Raw genomic sequence first — 14,098 nt, 5'->3', positions numbered from 1 at the left:
GTCGAGTCCTAGAACTGCGGTTTGGATGTTCATTTCAACCATTGGAGCAGCTCCGTTCACCCAGAAGCGCTCATCAACACGATGAGCCGATGAGCAGAAGCGCTCATTGGCACGATGTGCACTTCTGGGTGAACCAAGCCTGGATGAAGCCTTGGGTCAACCACGCCGGGGGAACAAGGACTGCAGTCCTTAACAGCAGCATGCTCCATTGTAGCATCAGACAGGTAGTCAAGTCGGTCTGCCTTATAAAAATGGCTGACACTCTTTCGACTCGCAGTGGATAATGTCATTTTTTAGGATAGTTTGGGCATGAATATGTGTTTTGATAACATTTCTAGCGAGAAATGTGTACTTGATTATCATAATCTTTGTTCAGTGAATGTTAACGACTTTTTGTTCGTTAGTTAGATTAACTTTTTCGATCAGCGCTATGGTGGTGGCTACGGAAGCAGCCGCGTCCTCTCTAACCACCCAGCAAGCCTGTTGGAAACGAGAGACGTCCCTTCTCCTTGTGTGCAGTCTCGGTCACACTCACACAGCTCACACTTGGCGTGTCAGCCCAGCACGGCGGGGATTTGGATGTCTATTGAAACCGTAGCACCCGAGAATGGATACGGAAGGCCACCAGAGCAGGCTTGGTCCACCCAGAAGCATTCATGGGCACAATGAGGGCTCCTGGGCCAAACTGAACGTGTGTTTGGGATGATGGAGACTCGTTGGCGGTCCATTTTCGCGGAGTTCCCCTGAGGTGAGTCCAACATATGCTGCGGAGGTTGCTGCGTGTTGTGTCCATTGACAATGACAGCGGAGAAGCTGTGCTGAAAAAGCGTCAGCCGACACGTAAATGGACACACTGTCAGGAGCTGTCTCATGTCCAGAGGTTGCGCTACCTGTGTAGCACGATTATATGTAATTATACAAGTGCCATTGTAGTAGGCCTACAGCCTGCCCTTTTTTTTGGGGTCCTATATCCCGATTATTTTTCTTGTAAATAGGCTGTGTGTAGTAGCCTAGCCTAATGGTTAAGTATGTTTTTGTGCAGTATTCAATCAATACGTTTGATGGTTATAGTTCATGAATTATTAGCCTAGGAAAGTTACAGAGAAAGTTTAAAAATAAAAATCGAACGAGCAGCATCCTGCTCTATTGGAATATCATACAGGTAGTCAAGCCTCTGTCTGCCTTATATAAATGGCTGACACTCTTTCGACTCGCCGTGGATAATGTCATTTTTTAGGATAGTTTGGGCATGAATATGTGTTTTGATAACATTTATAGCTGGAAATGTGTACTTTATTATCATAATCTTTGTTCAGTGAATGTTAAAGACTTTTAGTTCGTTAGTTAGGTGAAAGTTTTCGATCAGCGCTATGGCGGTGGCTACGGAAGCAGCCGCGTCCTCTCTAACCACCCAGCAAGCCAGTTGGAACCGAGAGACGTCCCTTCTCCTTACGTGCAGTCTCGGTCACACTCACAGCTCACACTTGGCGTGTCAGCCCAGCACGGCGGGGATTTGGATGTCTATTACAACCGTAGTACCCGAGAATGGATACGGAAGGCCACAAGAACAGTCTTGGTTCACCAAGATTTTCTTATGGTTTCTTATCTTTATTTATTCTATCTGGTATATGTTGCTGCCATGTGAATGTTGAGGAACCAAGCCTAAGACTAAGAAATGTACTCTTGTGTACTGTACAATAAGATGTAATAAAATTGATTCTGATTCGGATAATGTAGCACTTTATTCATTATTGTTACAGAGATAATTACATTATCGGGAAGGTAGGCCTATTACATTATCATGTTTTATTACATTTTAAATGGACTCAAGTGCAGATTTTGATGACATTATTGGGGTTAATACATTATCGGGAATTTGTAACGTTATCAGGTTCTACAGTGGCATTCTAATTAGTAACACATATGCACAATTTCTGACACAGAAGTAAAGATTGTTTGAACAAGGACATTGATAATTTACATGAGTGATAAATATAAATTAAGAAATAATAAATATAAAAGTGGACACTGACATATTTGCAACCCAGCAACTTATACAACTTTAAAAAGCCTGGTTTGAATAACGACCATGCCGATTGTATGGCCATGAATATGCTGCTAAAAAACCGAGAAGTATTCCAAACAATGCAATAGTGCCATCAAGGGGTGACATGAGACAAAAGCAGGACATTGAATGATTTAATCCACAATGATAAATAAGAAACCTCCTGGCCCATGAAGTGAAAGATCAACCGGACAGTCTACAGCCACAATGCATTGCATTTTTTTTTTCTTCGTATCACCCGCTCCAAGAATGTCGATTGTCCAATCGCATGGCCGAACACGCTTTAGGCTTCCCACAATCACTGGCCCCCATACGGAAAGATGTAGCAGCAGAAAGCGCAGCCGAGCTAGCCAGCTGCATGCAGGATCAAGAAGATTGGAAACACCGCTGGAGGAGTCGTCGCAGGAATGTCTAGAGAGTGGAGCTTCGGCCTTGACGTGTCGGTGCATTATCTCTACATTTTTACCTCAACAAGCCCCAGCCTTTGCCGATGGTTCTCCAGAGTGCTTCTGTTATGTCCTTCCAAAGTTCCCGTAAATGTTCACAAGTAGGGAGACAGCAGCACTTTTCCTCATCTTCTTTCTCCACCGCAGGACTGTTATTGTGTTCCAGGATATTTTCCCATGTTGTAATTGGTGGGAACAACTCTTGCTCCACCATGGGGGCGACAGACTGATCCTGGTCGACCATCTTCTGCAGCTCCTTGGGAAACCTCTCGTGGAAATGATCTTGGGTGAAGTATGGGTGTCTCAGCAGCGCAGAGCACCCCCACCTGTCCACCGGGTCCATCTGCAGACACATCTCCACTAGCTGAGCCAGCAGGAGGTCGGAGAGGCCGTACTTCTCCATCAGGTCGGTGGGGGGGAGCACCACGGGCAGGGCCCCAAACTCTTGGGCGTAATATTGCTGCTCCTGGATGGCAGTCAGAGGTCCCACTTTGCTTAGAATCATCTTGATTTGTTTCGGGGTTATTTCGCCTCTCAGGAAGTGGTTTCCCGTGGCCATGAACACCAAGGTGCACCCAACGGCCCATACATCAGCAGGCTTGTCGTAGTCAGGGTCCATCAACAGCATCTCTGGTGCACGGAACCACAACGTGCCAGCATCCCGTGTGAGCGGTGCGGCAGCATGGTTGGACGTATGGTTAAACGCATGGTTGGACGCATGGTTGGACGTGCGGCTGGAGCCAAAGTCGGCCAACTTGAGGACTCCCGAGTGCGAGACCAGCAGGTTATCTGGCTTGATGTCTCGATGCATTATATTGTGGTTGTGGATGAAGTCCACTGCGGTGAGGATCTGGAAACTGTATTCCTTGACCGTCGGACCCTCCAGACCGCAGCCTTTCATCTCCACCTCGTCAACAATGCTGTGGTCGAGGAGCTCAAAGACGGCATGCATGAGCCCCCCGTCGAGGAACGCCGTCAGCACTTTGATGACATTGTCGTGCTTCAAATCCGACAGAGGCGCGAGTTCCCGCTGAAAGATGAGGTGCGTGTCTTCCGTGGGAAAAAACCTTTTCATGGCGAAGACGTTCCCTGAATGAAGGCTTCTACATTTTAGTACCTTTCCAAATCCACCACTGCCAAGATCCTGCAAAACTTCGTACTTTTCCATGTCCGATATCCAAAAAGTTATAGAAATCTGGACAGGGAAGGTTTATAAAATCTGAAAAACTAACTTTATGTTATTTGCTTTAGCAAAAAAACAATATATGGTCTATAATAATAATAATAATAATAATAATAATAATAAGTAAAGTACAAATATTTTTATAAAAAAACAGGTTTAAATAAAAAAAATCTATTGTGCCTTCTTTCGGTGAGGTCACCATATGCGTAAATCTGCGTTCCCTCACTTATCCCACAAGTGGCCGTTGTCAGAAGTGCATGAAGGGATTTGAGCAAAACGCGAGCTCCAAGCTACACTTTAAACTTGGTATATCGTTAATAGAACAAAACTGCCAACCGAGCCCGGTCCTAGAACGGTGGTCCCAATCCAGGGTAACCAGATTCTTCGGTAATACTCCGAAAGTTTAACACTCATCAAAGCAAAATATCCCAAAAATCAAATTGACTAAGTTTAGTAATTTAAGAAACTTTAAAAATAAAAAATAAATAAAAAAATTAATTGTTTTTATATTAATATAAAAAATTAATTAAGATATTCATATAAAAAATATAGCCTTTAATAAAAAAAAAGTGTTACTTGTGGTCACCATAGGCGCACATCTGCGTCCTCTCACGCATATTATCTACGCTTCGATATTGGTATAGCGTTAATAGAACAAAACTGCCATCACAGTCGAGTCCTAGAACTGCGGTTTGGATGTTCATTTCAACCATTGGAGCAGCTCTGTTCACCCAGAAGCGCTCATCGGCACGATGAGCCGATGAGCAGAAGCGCTCATTGGCACGATGTGCACTTCTGGGTGAACCAAGCCTGGATGAAGCCTTGGGTCAACCACGCCGGGGGAACAAGGACTGCAGTCCTTAACAGCAGCTTGCTCCATTGTAGCATTAGACAGGTAGTCAAGTCGCGGTCTGCCTTATAAAAATGGCTGACACTCTTTCGACTCGCAGTGGATAATGTCATTTTTTAGGATAGTTTGGGCATGAATATGTGTTTTGATAACATTTCTAGCGAGAAATGTGTACTTGATTATCATAATCTTTGTTCAGTGAATGTTAACGACTTTTAGTTCGTTGGTTAGATTAACTTTTTCGATTAGCGCTACGGTGGTGGCTACGGAAGCAGCCGCGTCTGCTCTAACCACCCAGAAGCCTGTTGGAACCGAGAGGCGCCCCTTCTCCTTATATGCAGTCTCGGTCACACTCACAGCTCACACTTGGCGTGTCAGCCCAGCACGGCGGGGATTTGGATGTCGCTTACAACCGTAGTACCCAAGAATGGATACGGAAGGCCACCAGAGCAGGCTTGGTCCACCCAGAAGCACTCATGGACACAATGAGGGCTCCTAGGCCAAACTGAACGTGTGTTTGGGATGATGACTCGTTGGCGGTCCATTTTCGCGGAGTTCCCCTGAAGTGAGTCCAACATATGCTGCGGAGGTTGCTGCGTGTTGTGTCCATTGACAATGACAGTGGAGAAGCTGTGCTGAAAAAGCGTCAGCCGACACGTAAATGGACACACTGTCAGGAGCTGTCTCATGTCCAGAGGTTGCGCTACCTGTGGAGCACGATTATATGTAATTATACAAGTGCCATTGTAGTACAGCCTGCCCTTTATTTGAGGGTCCTATATCCCGATTATTTTTCTTGTAAATAGGCTGTGTGTAGTAATAGTAAAGTATGTTTTTGTGCAGTATTCAATCAATACGTTTGATGGTTATAGTTCATGAATTATTAGCCTATATAGGAAAGTTACCGAGAAAGTTAAAAAAAAAAAAATCAAACGAGCAGCAGCCTGCTCTATTGGAATATCATACAGGTAGTCAAGCCTCGGTCTGCCTTACATAAATGGCTGACACTCTTTCGACTCGCCGTGGATAATGTCATTTTTTAGGATAGTTTGGGCATGAATATGTGTTTTGATAACATTTCTAGCTGGAAATGTGTACTTTATTATCATAATCTTTGTTCAGTGAATGTTAAAGACTTATAGTTCGTTAGTTAGGTGAAGGTTTTCGATCAGCGCTATGGCGGTGGCTACGGAAGCAGCCGCGTCCTCTCTAACCACCCAGCAAGCCAGTTGGAACCGAGAGACGTCCCTTCTCCTTATGTTCAGTCTCGGTCACACTCACAGCTCACACTTGGCGTGTCAGCCCAGCACGGCGGGGATTTGGATGTCTATTACAACCGTAGTAGGCCTACCCGAGAATGGATAGGCCTACGGAAGGCCACCAGAACAGTCTTGGTTCACCAAGATTTTCTTATGGTTTCTTATCTTTATTTATTCACCTGGTATATGTTGCTGCCATGTGAATGTTGAGGAATCAAGCCTAAGACTAAGAAATGTACTCTTGTGTACTGTACAATAAGATGTCATAAAATTTATTCTGATTTGGATAATGTAGGACTTTATTCATTATTGTAACAGAGATAATTACATTATCGGGAAGGTATTACATTATCATGTTTTATTACATTTTAAATGGACTCAAGTGCAGATTTTGATGACATTATTGGGGTTATTACATTATCGGGAATTTGTAACGTTATCAGGTTCTACAGTGGCATTCTAATTAGTAACACATATGCACAATTTCTGATACAGAAGTAAAGATTGTTTGAACAAGGACATTGATAATTTACATGAGTGATAAATATAAATTAATAAATAAATAATATATATAAAAGTTGACACTGACATATTTGCAACCCAGCAACTTAAAAAACTTTAAAAAGCCTGGTTTGAATAACGACCATGCCGATTGTATGGCCATGAATATGCTGCTAAAAAACCGAGAAGTATTCCAAACAATGCAATAGTGCCATCAAGGGGTGACATGAGACAAAAGCAGGACATTGAATGATTTAATCCACAATGATAAATAAGAAACCTCCTGGTCCATGAAGTGAAAGATCAACCGGACAGTCTACAGCCACAATGCATTGCATTTTTTTTTTCTTCGTATCACCCGCTCCAAGAATGTCGATTGTCCAATCGCATGGCCGAACACGCTTTAGGCTTCCCACAATCACTGGCCCCCATACGGAAAGATGTAGCAGCAGAAAGCGCAGCCGAGCTAGCCAGCTGCATGCAGGATCAAGAAGATTGGAGACACCGCTGGAGGAGTCGTCGCAGGAATGTCTAGAGAGTGGAGCTTCGGCCTTGATGTGTCGGTGCATTATCTCTAAATGTTTACCTCGACAAGCCCCAGCCTTTGCCGATGGTTCTCCAGAGTGCTTCTGTTATGTCCTTCCAAAGTTCCCGTAAATGTTCACAAGTAGGGAGACAGCAGCACTTTTCCTCATCTTCTTTCTCCACCGCAGGACTGTTATTGTGTTCCAGGATATTTTCCCATGTTGTAATTGGTGGGAACAACTCTTGCTCCACCATGGGGGCGACAGACTGATCCTGGTCGACCATCTTCTGCAGCTCCTTGGGAAACCTCTCGTGGAAATGATCTTGGGTGAAGTATGGGTGTCTCAGCAGCGCAGAGCACCCCCACCTGTCCACCGGGTCCATCTGCAGACACATCTCCACTAGCTGAGCCAGCAGGAGGTCGGAGAGGCCATACTTCTCCATCAGGTCGGTGGGGGGGAGCACCACGGGCAGGGCCCCAAACTCTTGGGTGTAATATTGCTGCTCCTGGATGGCAGTCAGAGGTCCCACTTTGCTTAGAATCATCTTGATTTGATTCGGGGTTATTTCGCCTCTCAGGAAGTAGTTTCCCGTGGCCATGAACACCAAGGTGCACCCAACGGCCCACACATCAGCAGGCTTGTCGTAGTCAGGGTCCATCAACAGCATCTCTGGTGCACGGAACCACAACGTGCCAGCATCCCGTGTGAGCGGTGCGGCAGCATGGTTGGACGTATGGTTGGACGCATGGTTGGACGTGCGGCTGGAGCCAAAGTCGGCCAACTTGAGGACTCCCGAGTGCGAGACCAGCAGGTTATCTGGCTTGATGTCTCGATGCATTATATTGTGGCTGTGGATGAAGTCCACTGCGGTGAGGATCTGGAAACTGTATTCCTTGACCTTCGGACCCTCCAGACCGCAGTCTTTCATCTCCACCTCGTCAACAATGCTGTGGTCGAGGAGCTCAAAGACGGCATGCATGAGCCCCCTGTAGAGGAACGCCGTCAGCACTTTGATGACATTGTCGTGCTTCAACTCCGACAGAGGCGCGAGTTCCCGCTGAAAGATGAGGTGCCTGTCTTCCCAGGGAAAAAACCTTTTCATGGCGAAGAATTTCCCTGAATGAAGGCTTCTACATTTTAGTACCTCTCCACATCCACCACTGCCAAGATCCTCCAAAACTTCGAACTTTTCCATATCCGATATCCAAGAAGTTATAGAAATCTGGACAGGGAAGGTTTATAAAATCTGAAAAACTAACTTTATGTTATTTGCTTTAGCAAAAACCAATATATGGTCTATAATCCCGGGTAAACAGATGTTCGGTTTTACTCCTCTATTTAATGAAAGTTAAAATTTAAGTTTAAAAAGTTGATTCATTTGTAATTTGTATAAAAATAAAAAATAAATCTATTAGGCCTTCTTTCGGTCAGGTCACCATATGCGTACATCTGCGATCTCTCACTGAACCCGCAAGTGGGTTCCTTATATGTGGTTAATTCTCGGTCCCGAGATTCTTCGAAAATTTCTCAGGACCGAGAAATTTTAGAAACAGCAGCCTGCTCGTTTGGAATATCATACAGGTAGTCAAGCCTCGGTCTGCCTTATAAAAATGTCTGACACTCTTTCGACTCGCAGTGGATAATGTCATTTTTTAGGATAGTTTGGACATGAATTTGTGTTTTGATAACATTTCTAGCGAGAAATGTGTACTTTATTATCATAATCTTTGTTCAGTGAATGCTGAAGACTTTTAGTTCGTTAGTTAGATGAACGTCTTCGATCAGCTCTATGGCGGTGGCTACGGAACCAGCCGCGTCCGCTCTAACCACCCAGCAATCCTGTTGGAACCGAGATGCGTCCCTTCTCCATATGTGCAGTCTCGGTCACACTCACAGCTCACACTTGGCGTGTCAGCCCAGCACGGCGGGGATTTGGATGTCTATTACAACCGTAGTTGGCCTACCCGAGAATGGATAGGCCTACGGAAGGCCACCAGAACAGTCTTGGTTCACCAAGATTTTCTTATGGTTTCTTATCTTTATTTATTCATCTGGTATATGTTGCTGCCATGTGAATGTTGAGGAATCAAGCCTAAGACTAAGAAATGTACTCTTGTGTACTGTACAATAAGATGTCATAAAATTTATTCTGATTTGGATAATGTAGGACTTTATTCATTATTGTAACAGAGATAATTACATTATCGGGAAGGTATTACATTATCATGTTTTATTACATTTTAAATGGACTCAAGTGCAGATTTTGATGACATTATTGGGGTTATTACATTATCGGGAATTTGTAACGTTATCAGGTTCTACAGTGGCATTCTAATTAGTAACACATATGCACAATTTCTGATACAGAAGTAAAGATTGTTTGAACAAGGACATTGATAATTTACATGAGTGATAAATATAAATTAATAAATAAATAATATATATAAAAGTTGACACTGACATATTTGCAACCCAGCAACTTAAAAAACTTTAAAAAGCCTGGTTTGAATAACGACCATGCCGATTGTATGGCCATGAATATGCTGCTAAAAAACCGAGAAGTATTCCAAACAATGCAATAGTGCCATCAAGGGGTGACATGAGACAAAAGCAGGACATTGAATGATTTAATCCACAATGATAAATAAGAAACCTCCTGGTCCATGAAGTGAAAGATCAACCGGACAGTCTACAGCCACAATGCATTGCATTTTTTTTTTCTTCGTATCACCCGCTCCAAGAATGTCGATTGTCCAATCGCATGGCCGAACACGCTTTAGGCTTCCCACAATCACTGGCCCCCATACGGAAAGATGTAGCAGCAGAAAGCGCAGCCGAGCTAGCCAGCTGCATGCAGGATCAAGAAGATTGGAAACACCGCTGGAGGAGTCGTCGCAGGAATGTCTAGAGAGTGGAGCTTCGGCCTTGATGTGTCGGTGCATTATCTCTAAATTTTTACCTCAACAAGCCCCAGCCTTTGCCGATGGTTCTCCAGAGTGCTTCTGTTATGTCCTTCCAAAGTTCCCGTAAATGTTCACAAGTAGGGAGACAGCAGCACTTTTCCTCATCTTCTTTCTCCACCGCAGGACTGTTATTGTGTTCCAGGATATTTTCCCATGTTGTAATTGGTGGGAACAACTCTTGCTCCACCATGGGGGCGACAGACTGATCCTGGTCGACCATCTTCTGCAGCTCCTTGGGAAACCTCTCGTGGAAATGATCTTGGTTGAAGTATGGGTGTCTCAGCAGCGCAGAGCACCCCCACCTGTCCACCGGGTCCATCTGCAGACACATCTCCACTAGCTGAGCCAGCAGGAGGTCGGAGAGGCCGTACTTCTCCATCAGGTCGGTGGGGGGGAGCACCACGGGCAGGGCCCCAAACTCTTGGGCGTTATATTGCTGCTCCTGGATGGCAGTCAGAGGTCCCACTTTGCTTAGAATCATCTTGATTTGTTTCGGGGTTATTTCGCCTCTCAGGAAGTGGTTTCCCGTGGCCATGAACACCAAGGTGCACCCAACGGCCCATACATCAGCAGGCTTGTTGTAGTCAGGGTCCATCAACAGCATCTCTGGTGCACGGAACCACAACGTGCCAGCATCCCGTGTGAGCGGTGCGGCAGCATGGTTGGACGTATGGTTAAACGCATGGTTGGACGCATGGTTGGACGTGCGGCTGGAGCCAAAGTCGGCCAACTTGAGGACTCCCGAGTGCGAGACCAGCAGGTTGTCTGGCTTGATGTCTCGATGCATTATATTGTGGCTGTGGATGAAGTCCACTGCGGTGAGGATCTGGAAACTGTATTCCTTGACCGTCGGACCCTCCAGACCGCAGCCTTTCATCTCCACCTCGTCAACAATGCTGTGGTCGAGGAGCTCAAAGACGGCATGCATGAGCCCCCCGTCGAGGAACGCCGTCAGCACTTTGATGACATTGTCGTGCTTCAACTCCGACAGAGGCGCGAGTTCCCGCTGAAAGATGAGGTGCGTGTCTTCCGTGGGAAAAAACCTTTTTATGGCGAAGACGTTCCCTGAATGAAGGCTTTTACATTTTAGTACCTCTCCAAATCCACCACTGCCAAGATCCTCCAAAACTTTGTACTTTTCCATATCCGATATCCAAGAAGTTATAGAAATCTGGACAGGGAAGGTTTATAAAATCTAAAAAAACTAACTTTATGTTATTTGCTTTAGCAAAAACCAATATATGGTCTATAATCCCGGGTAAACAGATGTTCGGTTTTACCCCTCTATTTAATGAAAGTTAAAATTTAAGTTTAAAAAGTTGATTCATTTGTAGTTTGTATAAAAATAAAAATATTTATTTAATATATATATTAAATAAATATAAAATAATAATAATAATGAGTAAAGTACAAATATATTTATAAAAAAACTTGTTTAAATAAAAAAAATCGAATAGGCCTTCTTTCGGTCAGGTCACCATTTGCGTATATCTGCGATCTCTCACTGAACCCACAAGTGGGTTCCTTATATGTGGTTAATTCTCGGTCCCGAGATTCTTCGAAAATTTCTCGGGCCCGAGTATTTTTTGAAACAGCAGCCTGCTCGTTTGGAAACAGCGGCCTGCTCGTTTGGAATATCATACAGGTAGTCAAGCCTCGGTCTGCCTTATAAAAATGGCTGACACTCTTTCGACTCGCAGTGGATAATGTCATTTTTAGGATAGTTTGGACATGAATATGTGTTTTGATAACATTTCGAGCGTGAAATGTGTACTTGATTATCATAATCTTTGTTCAGTGAATGTTAAAGACTTTTAGTTCGTAAGTTAGATGAACGTTTTCGATCAGCGCTATGGCGGTGGATACGGAAGCAGCGGCGTCCGCTCTAACCACCCAGCAATCCTGTTGGAACCGAGAGGCGTCCCTTCTCCATATGTGCAGTCTCGGTCACACTCACAGCTCACGCTTGGCGTGTCAGCCCAGCACGGCGGGGATTTGGATGTCTATTACAACCGTACCCGAGAATGGATACAGAAGGCCACCAGAGCAGGCTTGGTCCACCCAGAAGCCCTCATGGACACAATGAGGGCTCCTGGGCCTCACTGAACGGGTGTTTGGGATGATGAAGACTCGTTGGAGGTCCATTTTCGCGGAGTTCCCCTGAAATGAGTCCCACATATGCTTCGGACTGGTTGTTGCGTTCTGTCCATTGACAATGACAGTGGAGCAGCTGTGCTGTAAAAGCGTCAGCCGACACGTAAATGGACACACTATCAGGAGCTGTCTCATGTCCAGAGGTTGCGCCTGTGGAGCACGACTATACGTAATTGTACAAGTGCCATTGTAATACAGCCTGCCCTTTCTTTGAGGGTCCTATATCCCGATTATTTTTCTTGTAAGGCTTTAATAGGTATAGTAAAGTATGTTTTTGTGCAGTAGTCAATCAATACGTTTGGTGGTTATAGGTAGCCTAGTTCATGAATTATTAGCCTATAGGAACAATGAATAACGAGTGTTGTGAGTGTTGTCGATTGGAATCCCTTTTTAATCAAGCTTGGTACTCGTTAGCCTACTTGTAATCGCTGCGGTGTATGTATTTTAAAACAGCAGACGATAGGCCCTACTTTTCTTTACATAGGCTATTCTGGATTTACAGGTTAACCTAAAAGGATCATTCAATTAAAGGTAGTAGGCTAAATAGCCTTCTATTGTGAACTACCGTACTACCGCACTTTTATTATACATAAAAGTGCTACAGAGGACGTAGGCCTAACATAAAAAAAAACGATCGGCCTTCAAACCGAAACTAGAATAAATGACAGATATCCATTTTGTTTTTGCAGAACCAAACTTGCCATACGTGAGGTTTACAGGTTTGATCAACCATGGGGCGCCGCCCCTATCGGTATATTGACCTGACGTCATGTCCTAGATATATCTATAGCCTATTATATAACGCAGAATTTAGGATTTTTTGTAATTTGTTTTTTTTTCTGTCATTTGAAATGAAGTGAAAACTAATTGTGTGACTTATTATTTTCATAAAATATTGGTTGTGGTCTAAATCTGTGGTTTGGTAGCCTTCATGGGCCCTCTCTTACCCCAGGCAAAGAAGGATAGGTTTCATGCTTCAGCTCACCAGCATTTATCTGCCATTGTGTAGGTATATAAAGATGAGTTATTTATTTATTTCGTTTTATCTATAGAACTAATGCTATTATTATTGTTTTTGTTAAAACCAACTATAAATACAACTAGGCCTACTACTGAATTACTACTGTGAATAATTCAATAAAAGCTTTTTCTCACACTGAGGATCTGGAAACTTCATACTCAGGCTGACTAATTCATATTCTGTGTTTGAGGTGCTCCTAGACTGCATGCATGAGCTAAGGAACGCTTCCCCCCCCCCCCCTAAAATGACCTTGATGTCTAAATTCTTGGTTTTGTAAACCGTTCCCTTTGATTCCGAAACCGTGCGCACGGTTTTCCCAATCCGTGCGCACGGATTTGATTTGTTCTACACTGCAGGGATTCCCAAAGAGCATCTGATTCAGACCGGCATTATAAATGACTGAATGTGCTGTTCATCTTTTCATATTTGACTGTAGGTTGATACACCGAGTCATTTATGCATATGCATGCATATTAGGTAAGATATAACTCTGTCGTCTGATCTGGCTTATAGTGTTCTCGATCTTGTATACAGGCAAAGCAGCAAGCTCGGCAATCCATGTGACATAACTCGGAGATATTCAAAGTTTATTCATATCAAAAGAATATCTACAGTTTGTTCAATGGAAGATCAAGTGAGGAGTCTGTACAGTTGTCTTCAGGGCTAACCGTTAGCAGAATAGAAAAGTAGCCACACTGTTAGAATGAGAATTAGAGATAACAATTAAGAGTGGCCCAATCAGTAACAGTGAGTGACACATATGCGCAGTTTCTGATACAGGAGTAGAGAATGTTTGAACAAGGACATCGATCACTTACATGATGATTGATGGCGCCACTATAAAAAAAAAAAAAAAAAAGATAAATGAAAGCAGACATTGACACATTTGCCACCTAGCAACTTAACTTAAACTTAAAAAACCCGGTTTGAATGACTACGGTGTCGACTTTATGGCCATGAATGTATTGCTAAAAATCTAGAAATATTCCAAACAATGCAATGGTGCCATCAAGGGGTGACATAAAACAAAAGCAGATCATTGAATGATTTAATCCACGATAATAAATAAGAAACCTCCTGGCCTATGACATGAAAGATCAACCGGACAGTTTACAACCACAATGCATTG

General features: G+C 43.8%; 1 protein-coding gene and 1 long non-coding RNA gene across 2 annotated transcripts; one reads left to right on the top strand and one right to left on the bottom strand.

The window, feature by feature from the left end:
* Window positions 1-1,874: 1,874 nt before the first annotated feature.
* LOC132475046 (cyclin-dependent kinase-like 3) lies at window positions 1,875-3,586 on the bottom strand. The gene has a single exon (XM_060076012.1). It carries the CDS (start codon window positions 3,584-3,586, stop codon window positions 2,528-2,530), a length of 1,059 nt encoding a protein of 352 aa, XP_059931995.1. The 3' UTR covers window positions 1,875-2,527.
* Window positions 3,587-4,331: 745 nt separating this feature from the next.
* Window positions 4,332-5,524, top strand: LOC132474589 (uncharacterized). Its single transcript, XR_009529683.1, has 2 exons — window positions 4,332-4,589; window positions 4,886-5,524. It is a non-coding gene; the product is annotated as an uncharacterized LOC132474589 (long non-coding RNA).
* The last annotated feature ends 8,574 nt before the right edge of the window (window positions 5,525-14,098 follow it).

Source organism: Gadus macrocephalus, chromosome 16 (genome assembly GCF_031168955.1).
Source record: "Gadus macrocephalus chromosome 16, ASM3116895v1".
NCBI lineage: Eukaryota > Metazoa > Chordata > Actinopteri > Gadiformes > Gadidae > Gadus > Gadus macrocephalus.
This window is presented reverse-complemented; position numbering and strand designations above follow the sequence as displayed.